General features: G+C 36.2%; 1 protein-coding gene across 1 annotated transcript; it reads left to right on the plus strand.

The window, feature by feature from the left end:
• Positions 1 to 3,763, plus strand: LOC113359318. Its single transcript, XM_026602974.1, has 2 exons — positions 1 to 58; positions 3,153 to 3,763. The coding sequence occupies exons 1-2, from the start codon at positions 1 to 3 to the stop codon at positions 3,761 to 3,763; spliced, it is 669 nt and encodes a 222-aa protein (XP_026458759.1).
• The last annotated feature ends 12,217 nt before the right edge of the window (positions 3,764 to 15,980 follow it).

Here is a 15,980-nt window from a genome sequence, read left to right on the forward strand (position 1 = left end):
ATGGTAGTAAAAGATACCCCTTCTTCCCTATCAGATGGTTATCAGCCTGTTTTTCCTGGTTTAAAGAAGAAAAATACGAAACCATAACAAGAAATTTACTTTAAACCCTCTGAAAAAAATGTTGTGATGAAACACCGTAGATGAAATTGTTGATATAATTTCTCGTTTCTCCGGTCCGTTTTATCTGTTTATATTTTTCTTTTATTATATTAATTTTTTTTTTTTTGCTTAAAAAGAAATAGTCATTCACTTGTGTAAGTTATCAAAGAAATATATATGTGCCCTCGAGATTTCCTTACATATATATATATATAAATCTTAAAAACATGTGGTGCCACTATAATCGTCTTGGTTTTTGGTGAACTCACATAGTAACCATTTGTTGGCTTAATCCCGTCAAATTTCACTTACAGTGAAATGATTTGGATTCTTAATCTGAATGTTAATATTACCGTGAAAATAAGTTTATTATATGTCAGAATGATTTGTGTTTTATGAGAAGAAAGAAGATTATTGTTTCACGACAATTAAAATTGTTTCTTTAATTTAAAGATTAAGATTTGAATTTGAAGAATAAGGTGATGTGGAATGTGTTTGAAAGAACCTTATTTATTTTTTCCATGAGGAAAAATTTACATAAGGGTATTTCAATCGTTTCAGTCTCCAAATGATAGGGAAATAAAAAACTTTCGAATCGAAATGAGGGATCTCTTTCTTATGCTATAATGTAAAACCTAATTTATAAAACTGTATTTATGGTGAATAAATAAAAAAAAAAGTCCCGCAGTATAGAGTTTCACTTCCAAAATCATGTTAAGAGGGTATACAATCACGTTTTCTCAACCCATTAGAAATGAAAATATTTTTTACGTAGTATATGATTTTGGTTATAGCTTTTCAAGGTTTTAGAGTTTTTCTATTTTTCTTTTTCACCAATGGGTGTTTAGGCTCGAGATTTAAATCCAAGAATATCGCGACAATCTGCAAGGTCAATTTAGGAATAGTGTTTGGTCATTTAAAATAGTCTTTCGTCTATGAAATGCTGCTTAAAATAGGTTTCGGAATCGATAGCGGACTTGGCCTCGGCAGAGAAGCCCTCTCACCCTCTTTTTCTTATTTTTTTTTAGAAATGCTAAATCTCATGTTTGAAAAGGAACCTGTCTTGGGCATGTTCAAAGGATCTTTTCATAACTACTAACGGTATTACGGTCACTTATATGCAATTTGCATATGATATCTTAGTTTGTATGGATGATCAAATTCATATTTTTAAAAACATTTTTATTAATATTAATGTTCTTCTGGTCTCCCTAACGATTTTTTTAATTGTTGGGTCTTTGGTGTTGGTGACGTGCCAAATATTGATGAAATAGATGATTTTTTTTGTTGCACTAATGAATTTCTGCATGTTATTTTCCTTGGAATGTCATTGGATGAAAATTCAATATCGGCTAGTAAATGAGATAAGAACATTGAATCTTGCAAGAACAAGTTGGAAAATTGGCAAAAAGGGTTTCCTCTCCAAGGTTAGTGAACTCATCTTGATTAAAAAAAATGTACTTCTTAGCCTTCCAGTATGTTATTTGTCTCACTTTATGGCACCAAAATCTTTTCCTAAGGTAATTGAGAAAATAATCAGATGTTTCCTTTATGATGATTGTCTGTTGCGGGAAAGAAAGACCAGTAAGTTAAACTGTATACTTTTTACAAATCTCTTAATAGAGGAAGTATGGGTATTTGAAATCTAGGTCATTTGAACAAAGAGATACCAATGAAATGGTGGTGGAGGTTTGGAAAAGAAATAACATACTATAATGAGTGAAAAATATTTGTATCTGATTTAAGTTGAAAACAATACTGCCGAAGATGATTTACGATACTTGTATGTGACGAAATATTTACTCGATTGAAAATACTTTCTTCAATAACGTGCAGATTGAGGTTGGAAATGGTGAAAAAGATCGATTATGGGAAGACTAATGGCATCGTGAAGGTATTCTTTTCACCCCACCTCCTAATCTTTACCAGTTGTCCACTCTTAAAGGTGCTTCCATAAATCAATATTGTTCAGCCACAATTTCTTCTTACTTTTTGGATCCGGGGGATTCTCATATATGGTTTCATGATGTTGAAATTGGAGAATCTCTTCTTTATTTCTCATCCTTCGAAATTCTTCTACGATTAATTGGAGAAAGATGTTAAATTATTATGAATTTGATAAACGATAACTCAAGGCTCTTTTACGTGGCTTATTCTTATGATCTTAAACTGGAGTCACATATGTGGATCCCTTACCCAAAGAAAAAAAAATGGTAATCGGGATAACCTAATAAGGTGAGGTCCTTCTTATGGAAGGTTTCTTTGGGATGCCTTCCTACTTCAGATAATTTGCAAGAAGGGGGAAGTGCATCGGTAACCAGCTTTAAGAATCCGCTGACTAACATTTGCAAGTTTTGTGATCAGGTTGTTGAAAATGCAAACCATATTTTAATGTCTTGTCTTTTCGCGTTTGAGGTTTGACAAATATTTTTTTGTTAATGCCAACTTTTGGGGCAAACACAATTGGCTAAAGCGCAGGTGCTGAAAAATTGTGAGACAGTCCACGCTTCTTTTCAAGCTAAGGAAACATAGGATAAGTTATTTGCGAGCATCACTTCTTGGGAAGGAATATAACTCTCTTACTCTTGAGGGAAACATATACTTGTTTTTTTTACTCGGCAAAAAAAATATATTGAAAAAGCTTACGAAGAGTAAGCAGGAAACAAACAAGGCAAGCAACCCAGTTGAAGAGGAAGAACAAGCTCAACCTCCCTAGATCCCAGAGAACCTAAAACATCTTAGAATGAGACCCAAGAAAAGAAAAGAAAAAACAAAATATTACGTTATGAAAAGAAAAATATCCCAGTTAGCAATGACTTGATCTGAGACATATACTTGTTGAGTTATCATCAACGAGAAAATTCAGAGTCTCAAACTATCCACTAACTTTATACCTTGGTAATGCCTGGTCTCATAATTCAAGATGAGATCGCTAATTTGAGTCACGATCTTAACTAATTTTTACTAAATGGAACGATGAATTTTTTAATTCCTTGTGGATAATCGGTTACTTGATACTCCTTTAAGTTTTAAATTCCCAAATTTATTTTCAGTGTCTAGGGTTAAGAGTAAATGTGTTGCTGAAGTTTATTTGGAGGAGGATCAAAGCTGGAACTTAACGCTTCCAAGAAGAATGAATCAGGTGGTAAGGAATGAAATCGATGAGCTTCAAAATTGTCTCACAGAAGTGTTTCTGAACAAAGAAGCAGATGATGTAGTTGGGTGGAGTCTTGAGAAGAAAAGCCGGTTTACAGTTAAATCTACTTATGATTCTCTTACTCAAGATTATGTGGATCAAGATTCAAGCTATGTCTTCAAATACATTTGGGGTCATAAATTTCCTCCAAAGATTTCTTTCTTTATTTGGACTATTGCTCATAACAGTCTGTCAATAAGAGACATGTTAACTAAGAAAAGAATGGAAGTCCCTCAAAATTTTTTATTCTGTTCTCAGGTAGAAATAACGAACAATCTCTATCTGCATTGTGATTTTGCAGTGAAGATCTGGGATCACTTCAAGGAGAAATCGCAGTGGCAGTTCACTATGCCTGACAATATTATCTCAATGTTGTTTTCTTGGAATATCAATATATCAGACAAGCAACAATTCTACATTTTAAGCATGATCTTTGTAGCCATCTTATCGTGCATTTGGAAGGAGTGAAATGCAAGGGCTTTTAGTAATAAAGCTCACTGTGTTTTTGCTGTGCAACACAAGATTAAATACCAGCTTTTCACATGGTGTTTAGCATTCAAAAATTTAGAAAGTCCTAGTTTCAGAGAGGTTATGACCAACCGGCCTAAGCTTTATTTCGAGCACCTGTAATTTTGAAAGTTGTGTGTAACTTCTTCTTTCTCTTCTTTGTAACTTTGAGTGTGGTACAAACCCAAACCTTTTGCGCCTTCTCTTTGTTTTGATCAATATATTCTTTTTTAACGATCAAAAAAAGAATTTTTTAATTTCTTGTTGATTTCTTTTATTAGCTTGACATCATATTATTTTATTATTATTTTTTGTTAATTCCTCTGTTTTAAGAGATTTGGGTTGTAATTTGTAAATTTATTTTTCCAGTACAAACCAATCATTATCGAGCAAAAAATAAACGAATTTCTCGAAGGGGAGTGTATGAGTGAAACTCGGCACTTATGCTTGGGGCAGGCCTTTTGTGCATTTTCGCTTTTTTTTTTCTTCTTTTGGCCTATAGAGAGGGCCACCGAAAGGAACAACAGAACATATATTATGATGCTTTTCATATCTGCCCACATAATCACTAAATTCAACTTACAAAAACAAAACCAAAGTCTTAAATTTGCAACTAATACACGTAAACGTAAAATACACCAACTTTACCGACTGTTATCAAGTTCTAAAGCTCAAGGTCAGAATCAAATACTGGTACAAATGGTGACCATGTCGCATTTTATAACGGTAGATGCAGAGTAGTTGCTTACAGTCGGGGCACCACAACGGCGCAACTACTTTGGAAAATGCTTATGTTATCGCGTGTGGGATCCACTTAATGCCGTCCTTTGTATTGGACAACACGTTAGCTGTTGTCATTTTGATATTCTTGACAATGAAAGTTTTCCGAGTCTTATTTACAACGAAAGCTATAAATAATGCTTTCACACTCTTTGACGGTTAAAAGACGGGGCTCAATATAAATTGTACGGAAAAGACTAGCAATTTATGTAGAATATATGTGGGACTTCAAGAATAGCGTGTTGCATCGTCGTGACTGTTTTCACTAGTGGTTAAGCCACGTCTGCTATAAGTATATAACTCTATGGTCTTTTACGGCCATCTTTGGCTAACTGATCCACATCTGCTCGAAGTATATAACTCTTTTGCGGCCAACTTTGATCAACTCACTATTATAGCTTCTTTTGTGCGCTCCTTGGCTTCTTGCGTATATTGGTTGTTGCCAGCCTTGTTATTTGTTTAGCATTTATACGTCACGGAACGGTGATCACAATTTGGTAACGAAATCTAATATCTCGACTTTTGCATCTCATTTTACAGAAATTACAATGTCTTATGTGCCGACCTAAATAAAACAGTTGGCCCATACAACTGACAAGTTGCATTTATTCTCGGAAAAAAGAACCTACAAGTCGCATTCTTATGTCTTAATCATTTTGATTTTTCTTCTTGCCAAAAACCTTAATTCGGGTTTTGAGTTCTTTGGCTGGCTTGGTCTTTTTCTTTACTTTTCCTTTTTGGTGTTGGCTTGGCTTTTTTTCTCTCTCTCTTCCACCAGTTGAGATGTTGTTTCTCCATTAGAGAACTTAGAAACATACATCAACCAAAAAGAAAGTATCTACTACAAAAAAGTATTACTTACATACATACATCAACCAAATGGTCTAGTGGTTGACATACTCCCTCCCACTGCGGAGATAAGAATTCGTGGTTGGCATGCTCTCTTCCATCGCAGAGATAGGGGTTCGTGGTTGACATGTTCCCTCCCACTGCGGAAATAGGGGATCGAACCCTATAATTGCTGAAATCCATTCCAATTTAAGGAATTTGGATGTAGTATAGGGACCACTATCTAGAACATCAAAAAGAATTTTTTTTTATCGGTTGTAACACTGACGTGCATGATTTCGGAAATAAAAAATAGCCGAAGTGCATTTTATATACTAGCTCAACTACAAATTCTTGAAAGAGTGATCCTATAACTACCACGTTTAATGCCAGGTAAAATCTTATGAGGGAATCTGATGACCGATAGAGAAGTTACCACTGTATCTTGCAGGAAATCACTCGAGATTTCCATGGTTATCTAGCGTTTTCGAGTTTCAAGTACAAAATTTCTTCGCAAACCTTGTAAAAAATTACTCAAAACCTGCATAGACGAGCGGAAGATTTTATTGATAGGTTCTATGGCATTTAATTGGGATCTACTACTCACAAAAGGGACTTGCCAACTTTTTTTTTTTTTGGTATTTGATTTTTAAGTTGTTTTTTCACACAATTCTACTAGAGCCACTGTTTCAAACACGATAACTTTTTAGTATTATGTGTGTATTTTCCTGTGAGGTTTCCTTGAAATTTCAGATTCTTTACCATTTTTCATGTGCATGAGCGTTTTCAACTAAGCTTAAGGATTTTGGGTACGAAAAATTCGTATGTTCGTAAATCTGTTTTAGTCCGCTGAGTTGATTACAATTTTGTTCTCCCGATAACAATTTCTTTAAAAAGAAAAGAATGGATGAAAATGATGTTGGAGAAAATGATTTTTAATAAAAGGTTTTATGGTCTTGGTGTGGTTTGACCCATGCGATATGCGCGTATGCCATGCACCAAGTCCCTTTTCTACACGGATTTATTTTTAGCGAGTTTTTTTTAGGAAATTAATTCCAAAATTATTTCTTAAGAATTTTATTTATGGGTAAATTCCTTTTACGTGTTTTACTTGTTTTTGAAGAAAACCAAAACCTAACTTGATTTGCAAGTAGTTCATCCTATAAATACAACTTGAAATTCTGTTTTAAAAAACACACAAGAAGCAATTCTTTTTATCATCTTCTTCCTTTGTTTGTCGGGCGTTTTACTTCCTTCCCCGTTGCTGAGTTCAAGAGTGGGTAACTTGCGTTATGCTAACTCAAGTTATATTGGGCAGTCTTATCCTGGACACATCTTCGCTGTGAGGGGTTTAGCATTACTCAACTCGAGTATACCCGCGAACTAATGTGTTAAGGACAACTTGTTGAACCTGTGATTCTGCCCTCGTCAAGTTGATTCGGTAGAGTTGTTTCGGATTATTTCTTCACATATTAGTTTTTGATATATCTAACTTGCTGTTTATTGTTGCAAGATTCCAACAAATGAATAGTGACTTATCGCCACTAGTTTCAGCTACTACAGTTGGATTTGTAAAAAGAAAAGGAAGATAGAAGGAAAATAATGGAAGAGAGAGAACGAATAAAGCCCATTAGAGACCGCGTAAATGAAATCTAGCCAAATCCGTTTTCCTTTTTGGCATTAGGCTGTTCCATTTCCGTAAAAGTGTAGTCCATATAGTTAATACAGTGTACTCGGTACAGGAATTTGCAAACCAACTCCCACAAGCTTAGGACCTAACTAATCTTTTCTAATCCAGCTTTTAGTAATCTAGTGATTATCCATAGATGGGAGATGGAATTTTAGCATGCTACGCATTGTATTTAATGAAAAAGCCTTGTGTCCGGATACGTAACACAGTGTGTCTCGGTGCGTAGCACAGGGTTCTCGCTAATTACGGATTAAAGAAAAACTAAGAGAGAATATTAATCAGTAAGCTACTACGTATGTAGCTTGTAGGAGACATGTTTGGCAAGTTTTGAGAGTGATTGACAACTTAAGGAACAACTAAAAAAAAGGCTGGTATTAGGTTAGTAGGGTGTATCCATCTTATTCTAATCCTAAATGAGTTGGAAAGATTAGTGTTTCATGTCACGGTGAAGTGTATCCTCCTCCTCTTCATCCCCATTTCAACTTCTTCATCATTGTGTTTGCTTATTATTGTTACTAATTATTGGCATTCAATTTTAATTTAATTACAGTACAAGAGATTTTTAATTGGATTTGGCTTTTAAAATAGGTTACTGAGGTGTATAAAAAGAAAACTTTTACACCGTGCGAGAAGACACAAAGTCATTGGAACACTTCAAGATCACTGGGAATGAGTAAGCATGAAATTTTTTTGTCCAGTTAATTATGGGTTTGGGGACACCTCTTGCATTATTCTCTTCCTGCAAGAGCTTTGTCTCTTAGTATCCGAGAAACCAACCTATTTTGTTTGGCCGTGTTATATATATATATAGGTTGTGGATTTCAAACAACCAGATTATAGGAGTCAGCAGAGTCTCCCTTATTTAGTCTTGTAATTTTGTGTAGTAAAAATTTGTACATGATTTTTATGGACACTTAGAGCAACCATAGTCATGAGACGGACCAAATACCAAAAGCCAGACTAAAAGCCAAAAAAATTTGGTATTCTGGGTGTTCAAGCGCGATGGGGGACGACCAAAATTTGGTGAAGCGTAACTTATACGAACGCTTGGTGCGAGACGGAACTTATACTCACGTTTCTTGACCGAGCGTCTTTATAATATGCGTATGAACGAAACAGAGGTATTACGTGCGCCTGATTGAGGCGCAGGTATAGTTCACGCCTAACATGGGACGGCGATGGAAAGTGCGTCTACTGGGACGGAGATGTTATGTGCGTCTGATACATACAGAGATAGAAAGTGCGTATGACTCGGGCGGACATAGAAGGTGCGTCTGGGTAGCCAAAGAAAAAAATCAAAAATGTCCGTGAGAAGTAAATGATTTGAGCACTGCACATTCGTTTCTTGCTTCCTCCTCAAAGCGGGTAGTTTATGATGTTGATATGGATGGGGGGCGTAACTGCTTAGAGCAACCACAGCCATGGTGAAAGAGGAAGTTAACTGGGTGCATATAATCAACGAAAATTAAAACTGGTATCAGGCGTACACTATTCTTCTGCCCATCTCATACGTAACTTAAAGTTGCGTTTCATCCAGACGCACGTATAATCAACGCCCATCTCATACGTAACTTAAAGTTACGTTTCATCCAGACGCACAATAAAACTACGCCTGATATTGGGCGGATGTATTAGATGCGTTTGAAGGGGCAGAGTTTATACATGCGCCTGACTCATACGGTGTTTATATGCTCGCCTGATTGCATACGGTGATTAAACTTACGCCTGGTTTCATACGCTCCTAATACTTCCGTCCCATTATATCTTCTTTAGTCTGGACAGACGATCACATTTGGTCTCAAACCCTAAATTTGGCGACCAAATTTGGGTTTACTCCTCACCACTGCGGCACTCTCTAGGACCACATTTGGGTTTAGTACCCAAATTTGGTCGTGACCGTGGTTGCTCTTACAAGACAACTTACCATATTGTTGGATTAACCAGAACATGACTCACTGTTATACATATCGGAAAATCGGTCATTTGTTCAAATATTTTTAAATCACGGTTCAAATGGACGAGTAAAAAATAGTTTGGGTGAAATGGCCAAAAAAAATAGTAAGATGAAACTAGCTTAAATTTAAAAAATAGCAAGGATGAAACTGGATACATCCCGTGTAAACTAAAAATAAGAAAAAATAATTGAAAATGGGCACGATGAAAGTGGTTACAGCCTGCCTAGTTTTACATTTTTGTCCATTTAAACAGTATCAAAATCTAACTGTCCATTTCACCCAGGAATTATTGATTTTGGTCTTTTTAACCAATTTTGTTTATACATATCTGTATCCATGGACCATTTTTACTTAAACTCCATATTTAGATGGGTTTATCAGGGATAATTAAATGATCAAGTGTATTAGGTAGTTCACGTCAAATGACTAAAAATAGCAAAATGCCTAGTAGTTAGATTACTTTCATTTCTAATCTTTGGCAACAAGTTCTTGAGAACCATTAAGGGATCTGACTGTTTTCATGGAGAAAACGTTGGAATTCGAAGTTTTGTAATGGTCTAAGAGTTTCTCCAATGGATTGTGTGTGGAGAAAAAAGTCTTCATCTATGCAGGATGCAGTACCATTTTTCCAAAAAAGAATTTACAATCCTAACTTTTTTAACTAACATGTAGATGACATGGCATATTTTTATGTAGACATCCTCTTCCCCAACCTCTTGTTTCAGAGGTTCACCAGGAAGATTTGTTCCCATCCTAGTCAGCTTTTTAAAGAACGGGCACCTAGCTTAGCTGGTCATCCTCGTTTCCCAAAATTTCATGCGTTTCAAGAGGTCCCAGGTTCGAGCCCCCAATGACGTAATATTGCAGAAATTAACATGGAAGGTAGAGTTAGTTTGTCCTCCTTGTGACACAATCTCAACCCCATCCGCTTTGGCTGCTTTGACTAAGTCATCCATGAAGCTCGCTGGTAAGCTAGCACAGCAATCTGTTCAATTAATGTAGTAATATGTCGTTGAAGCTTAGCTTGTTAGGCTTCCAACTAGTTTCATGTAATAATCGTTATTCAATAATATAATAATATCTAAAAATAAAATAATAAAATAATGATTTTTATCTATCTCCTTAGTTTTAAGAACGAAAGAAATTTGCTTCCTTTTAAAAAAAAATCAAGAGTCATCGTATCGATACTGCTGGGAATTGATCATTTCTCCCAGTGAGAACAATTCATTATGTTAGAATTGGCTAACTAGTTGGTTAACAAGATATGTTCATATCACTCCGATCGAAAAAAACATATGTTCATATCACGACAGAACAGACAGGTTCACTTGTTATGTATGGATCCCAGTCCATCACCATCTATGATCTCAACCTGTATCAACAGCTTAAACAGATTCACTGATTCATTTACTATTATGTACCCCATCTACCGTCCATGATCAATGATTCATTTACTGTTATGCACCTCACCAATAGTCCATGATCAATGACTATTCGGACAAATAATTTAACTTAATTGATGTAATGTTTTTTCTAATAAAATGGTAAGTAAATTAGATGGAGCCATGAATCTGGTGTTGATTTGCAACATTCGAGTACCCTAAAGTACGTATTCGATATTTTCCAAACCTGGTTTCTTCTCTTCGAAGATGTTAAGAACACACAAAAAAAAAAAAGTATTAACCGGCAGTAGAGAAGAATCCAACGCATACAATTCAGTTCATGTGATATCGAACAAATTTTTTTGTTCAATTTGAAAATAAGTGACATCTAGGTAAAAATATAGATAAAAATGCATATGGGTTGGAGAAGATTTTTCTTTTCCCCTTATAATTAGGAAAATTTGTTAAAGAATAAGATAGAGGATGTCTTCCCACCGTGCCACGTATGAAATTGACCACATGATAATTGGAGAAGCTCTAAATATCTAAAATGAAAGAATTTAGGAGTAATCTAGAAATCGTTGTTCTATGGACTAAAAAAAAACCCTTACCGTAACAAGCCTAACACATACTTAATTAGCTTGCGAGTAGTATGATCACTAAATATTTGAATGTATCATGCACATTTAGATCCATGGCAACCGCAAATCATATTTTGGCACTGCTAATTATTACAAACAGCTTCTCATGTGATCTCTATCTCTATCTACAAATGGTCATCAAAATTCTAAAAGATGAATTGTTCCGGCTCTCCAGTATAAAAAGAGGTCCATTTCGGGGTGTTAGAATATGGACATCCAACTCAAAACCAATTGACAATGAGTGGAGAGGCCCGTAAGAGATATAAATCGCAGGATCTTAGATAACTCAATAATGTGGGACTAATAATGATAATCTCAACATGCAGGTTTATCTTAGTGGAGTTCAGTTCTATCAAAAAGAATGACATTTTTTTTTATGCACATTCCCTAGCTCAATTTGGTTCACCCACCTTATGTTGCATTGTTAGAATCTCTCCCCTCCTTGTATTATGTCACAAACCTTCCATTTTGTTTATGTTTTGGGCAACCCTTGTGTGTGTTAAGAGTACCCCAATAGTTCTGTTTGATAGTGCTGACGGTGTTAGATAGCCGTTAGTCGAGTATGTTAACCACACAGACACTGTGAACCTTATTCCTGTGATGGAAGGGATATAGTCCGTACTCGTATTTGTGTAAAGACATGAAAAATTAGTAATCGAAATTATCTTTTCTCTCTAAATCTTCTGTTCTCCCCAGACCATCTCTATCCTTAGAGATCAAGAGTTATTTCTGTGCTAATTTGTAGTGTAGATCACTACATATGGTATCAGAGCCCTCTTTCCTGAGTGACCTGGTTACAATGGAGAATCAAAAAGAATTGTATGAGCTAACTAAGAAGATTGATTCTCTGATGAGTATTCAAGAAGACTTAGTTAGGGAATTCAAGGATAATTACAACAATCCTTCACCACAACTTATCACCAGCATTAAGAATTTATCTGCTGAATTGAAGGTTGTACAGGATCGTTTGAGCAAAGTGAAAATCGATGAAGGCTTGCCGGAACTCTCATCTGGATTCACACCCAAAATCGATGTCGATTTGGAAGTTTGTCACTGTCGACAACTTTAATCAATTTGATTCTTACCTATTCAAGTCATTCAAGGTGTTTTTCAGCTTACATATACCTCCAATTAAGTCTGAATGTATTGTATTACTTCATTTTGATGTTGTTCGAGTCATATTTGATCGGGGAAGAGAGTTTGAAGTTATTAAAAGGTATCCTTATTGTGTTGTGGGTAACTCTGCAATCAATTATGAGCTTGTTCTTCGACAGGGGTACAAATTGGGTTCAAGGTTTATGAATTCAATTGTGTTTGTAGTTGTTAAAAATTGTGACAGTTGTGTTGCTTGGAAATTGCTTTTGAAAGTGTCACAAAGTGATAGTATCACTAGATACAGCGGTGGTGTTATATTTCTTGATATAGGAAGTATGAGTGAAACCATACCGTGGAGTTCTCAATCGAAAGGATTTGATGCTTCATTTTTGGTTTTAATTCATATTCTCCATAAGTACACCGGAATAATGGAATTCAGATCAGTTCTTATGTGTGCAAGTTATGAAAACTGTTCCTATGATGTCATGGTTTTTGCTTGAAGAGTAATTGATGAGGGAAGTTGTTTGACTCAAGAAAGAGGTCTCATTATTATGCAGATGGTGGAAGTAGTGATGCTAAGAAGCTGCCTGAGGAAATGCCATTACAATATCTTAAATTGAGTCTCCAAATGCCAAGGCAGTATGAGTGCGGCGTGGCACAAGAAATTTTTGATCGACTGCTTGTAGAGGTTTTTGTAAATGCAAGTCTCTTTCACTCGAGATGTTGGCTATCATTCCTTGTTCTTAATTCAGATGGTACAACAAGTGGTTCTAGTAGGTTGTTTGATGAATCTTCGCAGAGTTCTATTCTCTGGGATGTATCGTTACTTCAAGTGCCACTGGAAAAGGAGTTTGGAAGGGCTCCACCACTTTTCGATCAAATTCCTGGTAGCCCTAACTGGGGTTTTTCAAGGAATATATGGTGTCATGTTCAAGCGAAAGTGGATGTATGAAGAATCTGAATTCACATCTTACTTGTATTGCATCTTATTGTTTCTTGCCACTCATGAAGATAGCGATCCTGTAGAGTTCCATGTTTGTTTTCTTGTGAATTTTCCAAGTCAAGAAAAGAGTACTCTGGCAATTCAGTATGCGTCTTGGGTTGTGTTTCCTTCCTACACACATTTTCTGGCTAGTCATGTTCATAGTGCGTCAAAATGTTTCGAAAAGATCCCAGTAGATAGATCTGCTGAAGATAGAGATTTAATGGCAGTTAAGCATCCCAATTGGAGTTGTCCGGCCACATCTGACCTTGCCCAGTATCTTATTTCTTGTTTCAACCATGTGGTGGGTGTATTATTTCTCATTCCACTCGCTACTTACTTCCTTGTAACAGTTATTTGTGGGGTTGGGTATATGAAGCAACATAAAGTTATAGCTGGACCATATTTCTTGCAAGGTTAGTGGGAACCCAAGTCTTACTCAGTGGGATTCAAATTCTGAATGTGCTAATATTGGTGGATTACTTGAGGTGTAAGGTTACAACAAGTTATTATGCTAAGCTCAGCTATGTACTTTTGAGATGGGAGTTCATAGACAAACTCGAGAAGAATTTGAGATTGTCAGAGTTCCTTGTAATGAGAGTGGGAGTGCAGGCCAAGATTGTTGAGTCTACAGGTTCATGGAGTGTGGAAGACATTGCAGCTTTGAAAATAACTAAAATATGATGTCTTATTAAAGCTTTGGGAGCTATTAATGATGAAGAATGCATTAGGAGCCTACATTTTAAGAACTGTTTGAGAGTGAGGATATCCACGAGTTATTATTGCTCTCTGGATTTTGAGCTCAGGTTCAAATGTGTCCATCTCCATACATTCTTGCTGCTATTTCCCGAGGAGTTCAAATGGAGAGTGGGAATGCAGAACATGTTCAGAGAAGCCGAATGGGATGAACATGCATTCACATTATATATTCAGTTAGAGGTAATATTGTCCTCTTCAGACCCAGGGATTACTAGTCAGTTATGGGAGGTTGCATTCTGTGGCTTACAGGAATTCTCGACACTCTTTGCAATTTCAACTCCTAATTCAGTTACAAGACGTATCACCAAAATTATTATGCACAACTTCAGAGGAAAAGTGATACTGTTGGATCAAATTGTGAGCCATAACAACTACTGTCTCTCAGCAATGAATGGTCACCTAACTTTAGTTTACACAGTAACTAGCAGACCTGCAACTTATTGCATTCTGGATATATTAGTTCTCATTAAGCTGAAGATTGAAGGTTTAGCTAGAGTCGACATCATATCCGACTCAAAAGTGGGGAGGGGTTACAGTTAGGTGATAATTAATGAATATATTGAGCAGTACGAAGGAACGAGGTATTTGCGGAACAGGCTTAGCTCTGTATAAATAACTCTTGCATCCCTCAATTGGTTGGCTGCCCAATCTTGGCCCTATGATGTGGTTTTATTCATGGTGATGGGATTAGCTTTGTTCCTCCTGGCTGTGTGGAGTACCAGAAACACGCATTCGGTCTCGCTGGTTCCAACAACTCTCAATGCAACAATCCATCTTATTACCTGATATGCTAACTGTCTAGACACCATATGGTCTTTGTACCCGTTATACTTACTGTTGGCTTGCTTACTGAAATTTTAAGATTGAGGTTTGAGCTCAGTCTTTTTTGGGCCTTGATGCTGAAATTTATAAAGGACTCAACTCTTATGCTGATGATAAGAAGCTGCCACAACTATGAATTCCATCAAGAGCGCAACTCATTTTCCATATCCTCCATCCTTGAGGACAAGGATGATTTGAAGGAGTGGGATTTGTCATAAACCTTCCATTTTGTTTATGTTTATGTTTATGTTTTGGGCAACCCTTGTGTGTGTTAAGAGCACCTCAGTAGTTCTGTTAGATAGTGCTGACGGTGTTAGATAGCCGTTAGTCGAGTGTGTCAACCACACAGACACTGTGCACCTTATTCTTGTGATGGAAGGGATATAGTCTGTACTCGTATCTGTGTAAAGACATGAAAATCGAAATTATCTTTTCTCTCTAAATCTTCTGTTCTCCCCAATCCATCTCTATCTTTAGAGATCAAAAATTGTTTACGTGCTAATTTGTAGTGTAGATCACTACATATTACTCCTCTCTCCTGTGCAGAGAAACTCAGCTCGTGTTTTCTTTTTGGTTTTTGTATCCTTTGTATGAAAATAAACAAACTTTTTATTTTGGTGAAGGTTTTTACCATTACTACTGCATTAGTTAGTAGTTTCTCAGATTATTTACGTAACCAGTAGTTATATGAAACTTTATTAGCAACACGGTAGCCATATGACCACATGCCTGTTCTCTCTGATCTCATCAAGAACTTAACTAAATTTGATGATATTTTCATTTCCGATCAACACCAAACAGTTTATCGCGCACGCTAGCTGTATATAGATTGCAAGTGAAGTCCAGCACTTACGCTAAAAACGGCGGCCAGGCCTGTTAAGATTATGTTGTTTTCTTTTGGCCTAAAAAGGACCACCGAAAGGCGCATCACAACATAAATTATGATGGTTTTGGTATTTTCCCTCATAAACGCCAGACTTAACACTAAATTCAACCAAATTTAACGAAGAGAAACGGCAGTCCCAAGTCATAGATTTGCGTCTAATTCACGCAACAAAAGATACACCACCTGACCGACTTTTAATGTTCTAACATCATCACTGGAATATGGCGGTGGTGGAGCCAAGTAATTTAAGAGCTAAATTTCCAACCGCTCCCGCTTACCAATTGACCCTGAAATTTCTATTAGCTTTCATTTTTCTTCTTAATAGGCTTCTCTCGTTCTCAGTTATTTATGAAGATGA

This window comes from Papaver somniferum, chromosome 3 (genome assembly GCF_003573695.1).
Source record: "Papaver somniferum cultivar HN1 chromosome 3, ASM357369v1, whole genome shotgun sequence".
NCBI lineage: Eukaryota > Viridiplantae > Streptophyta > Magnoliopsida > Ranunculales > Papaveraceae > Papaver > Papaver somniferum.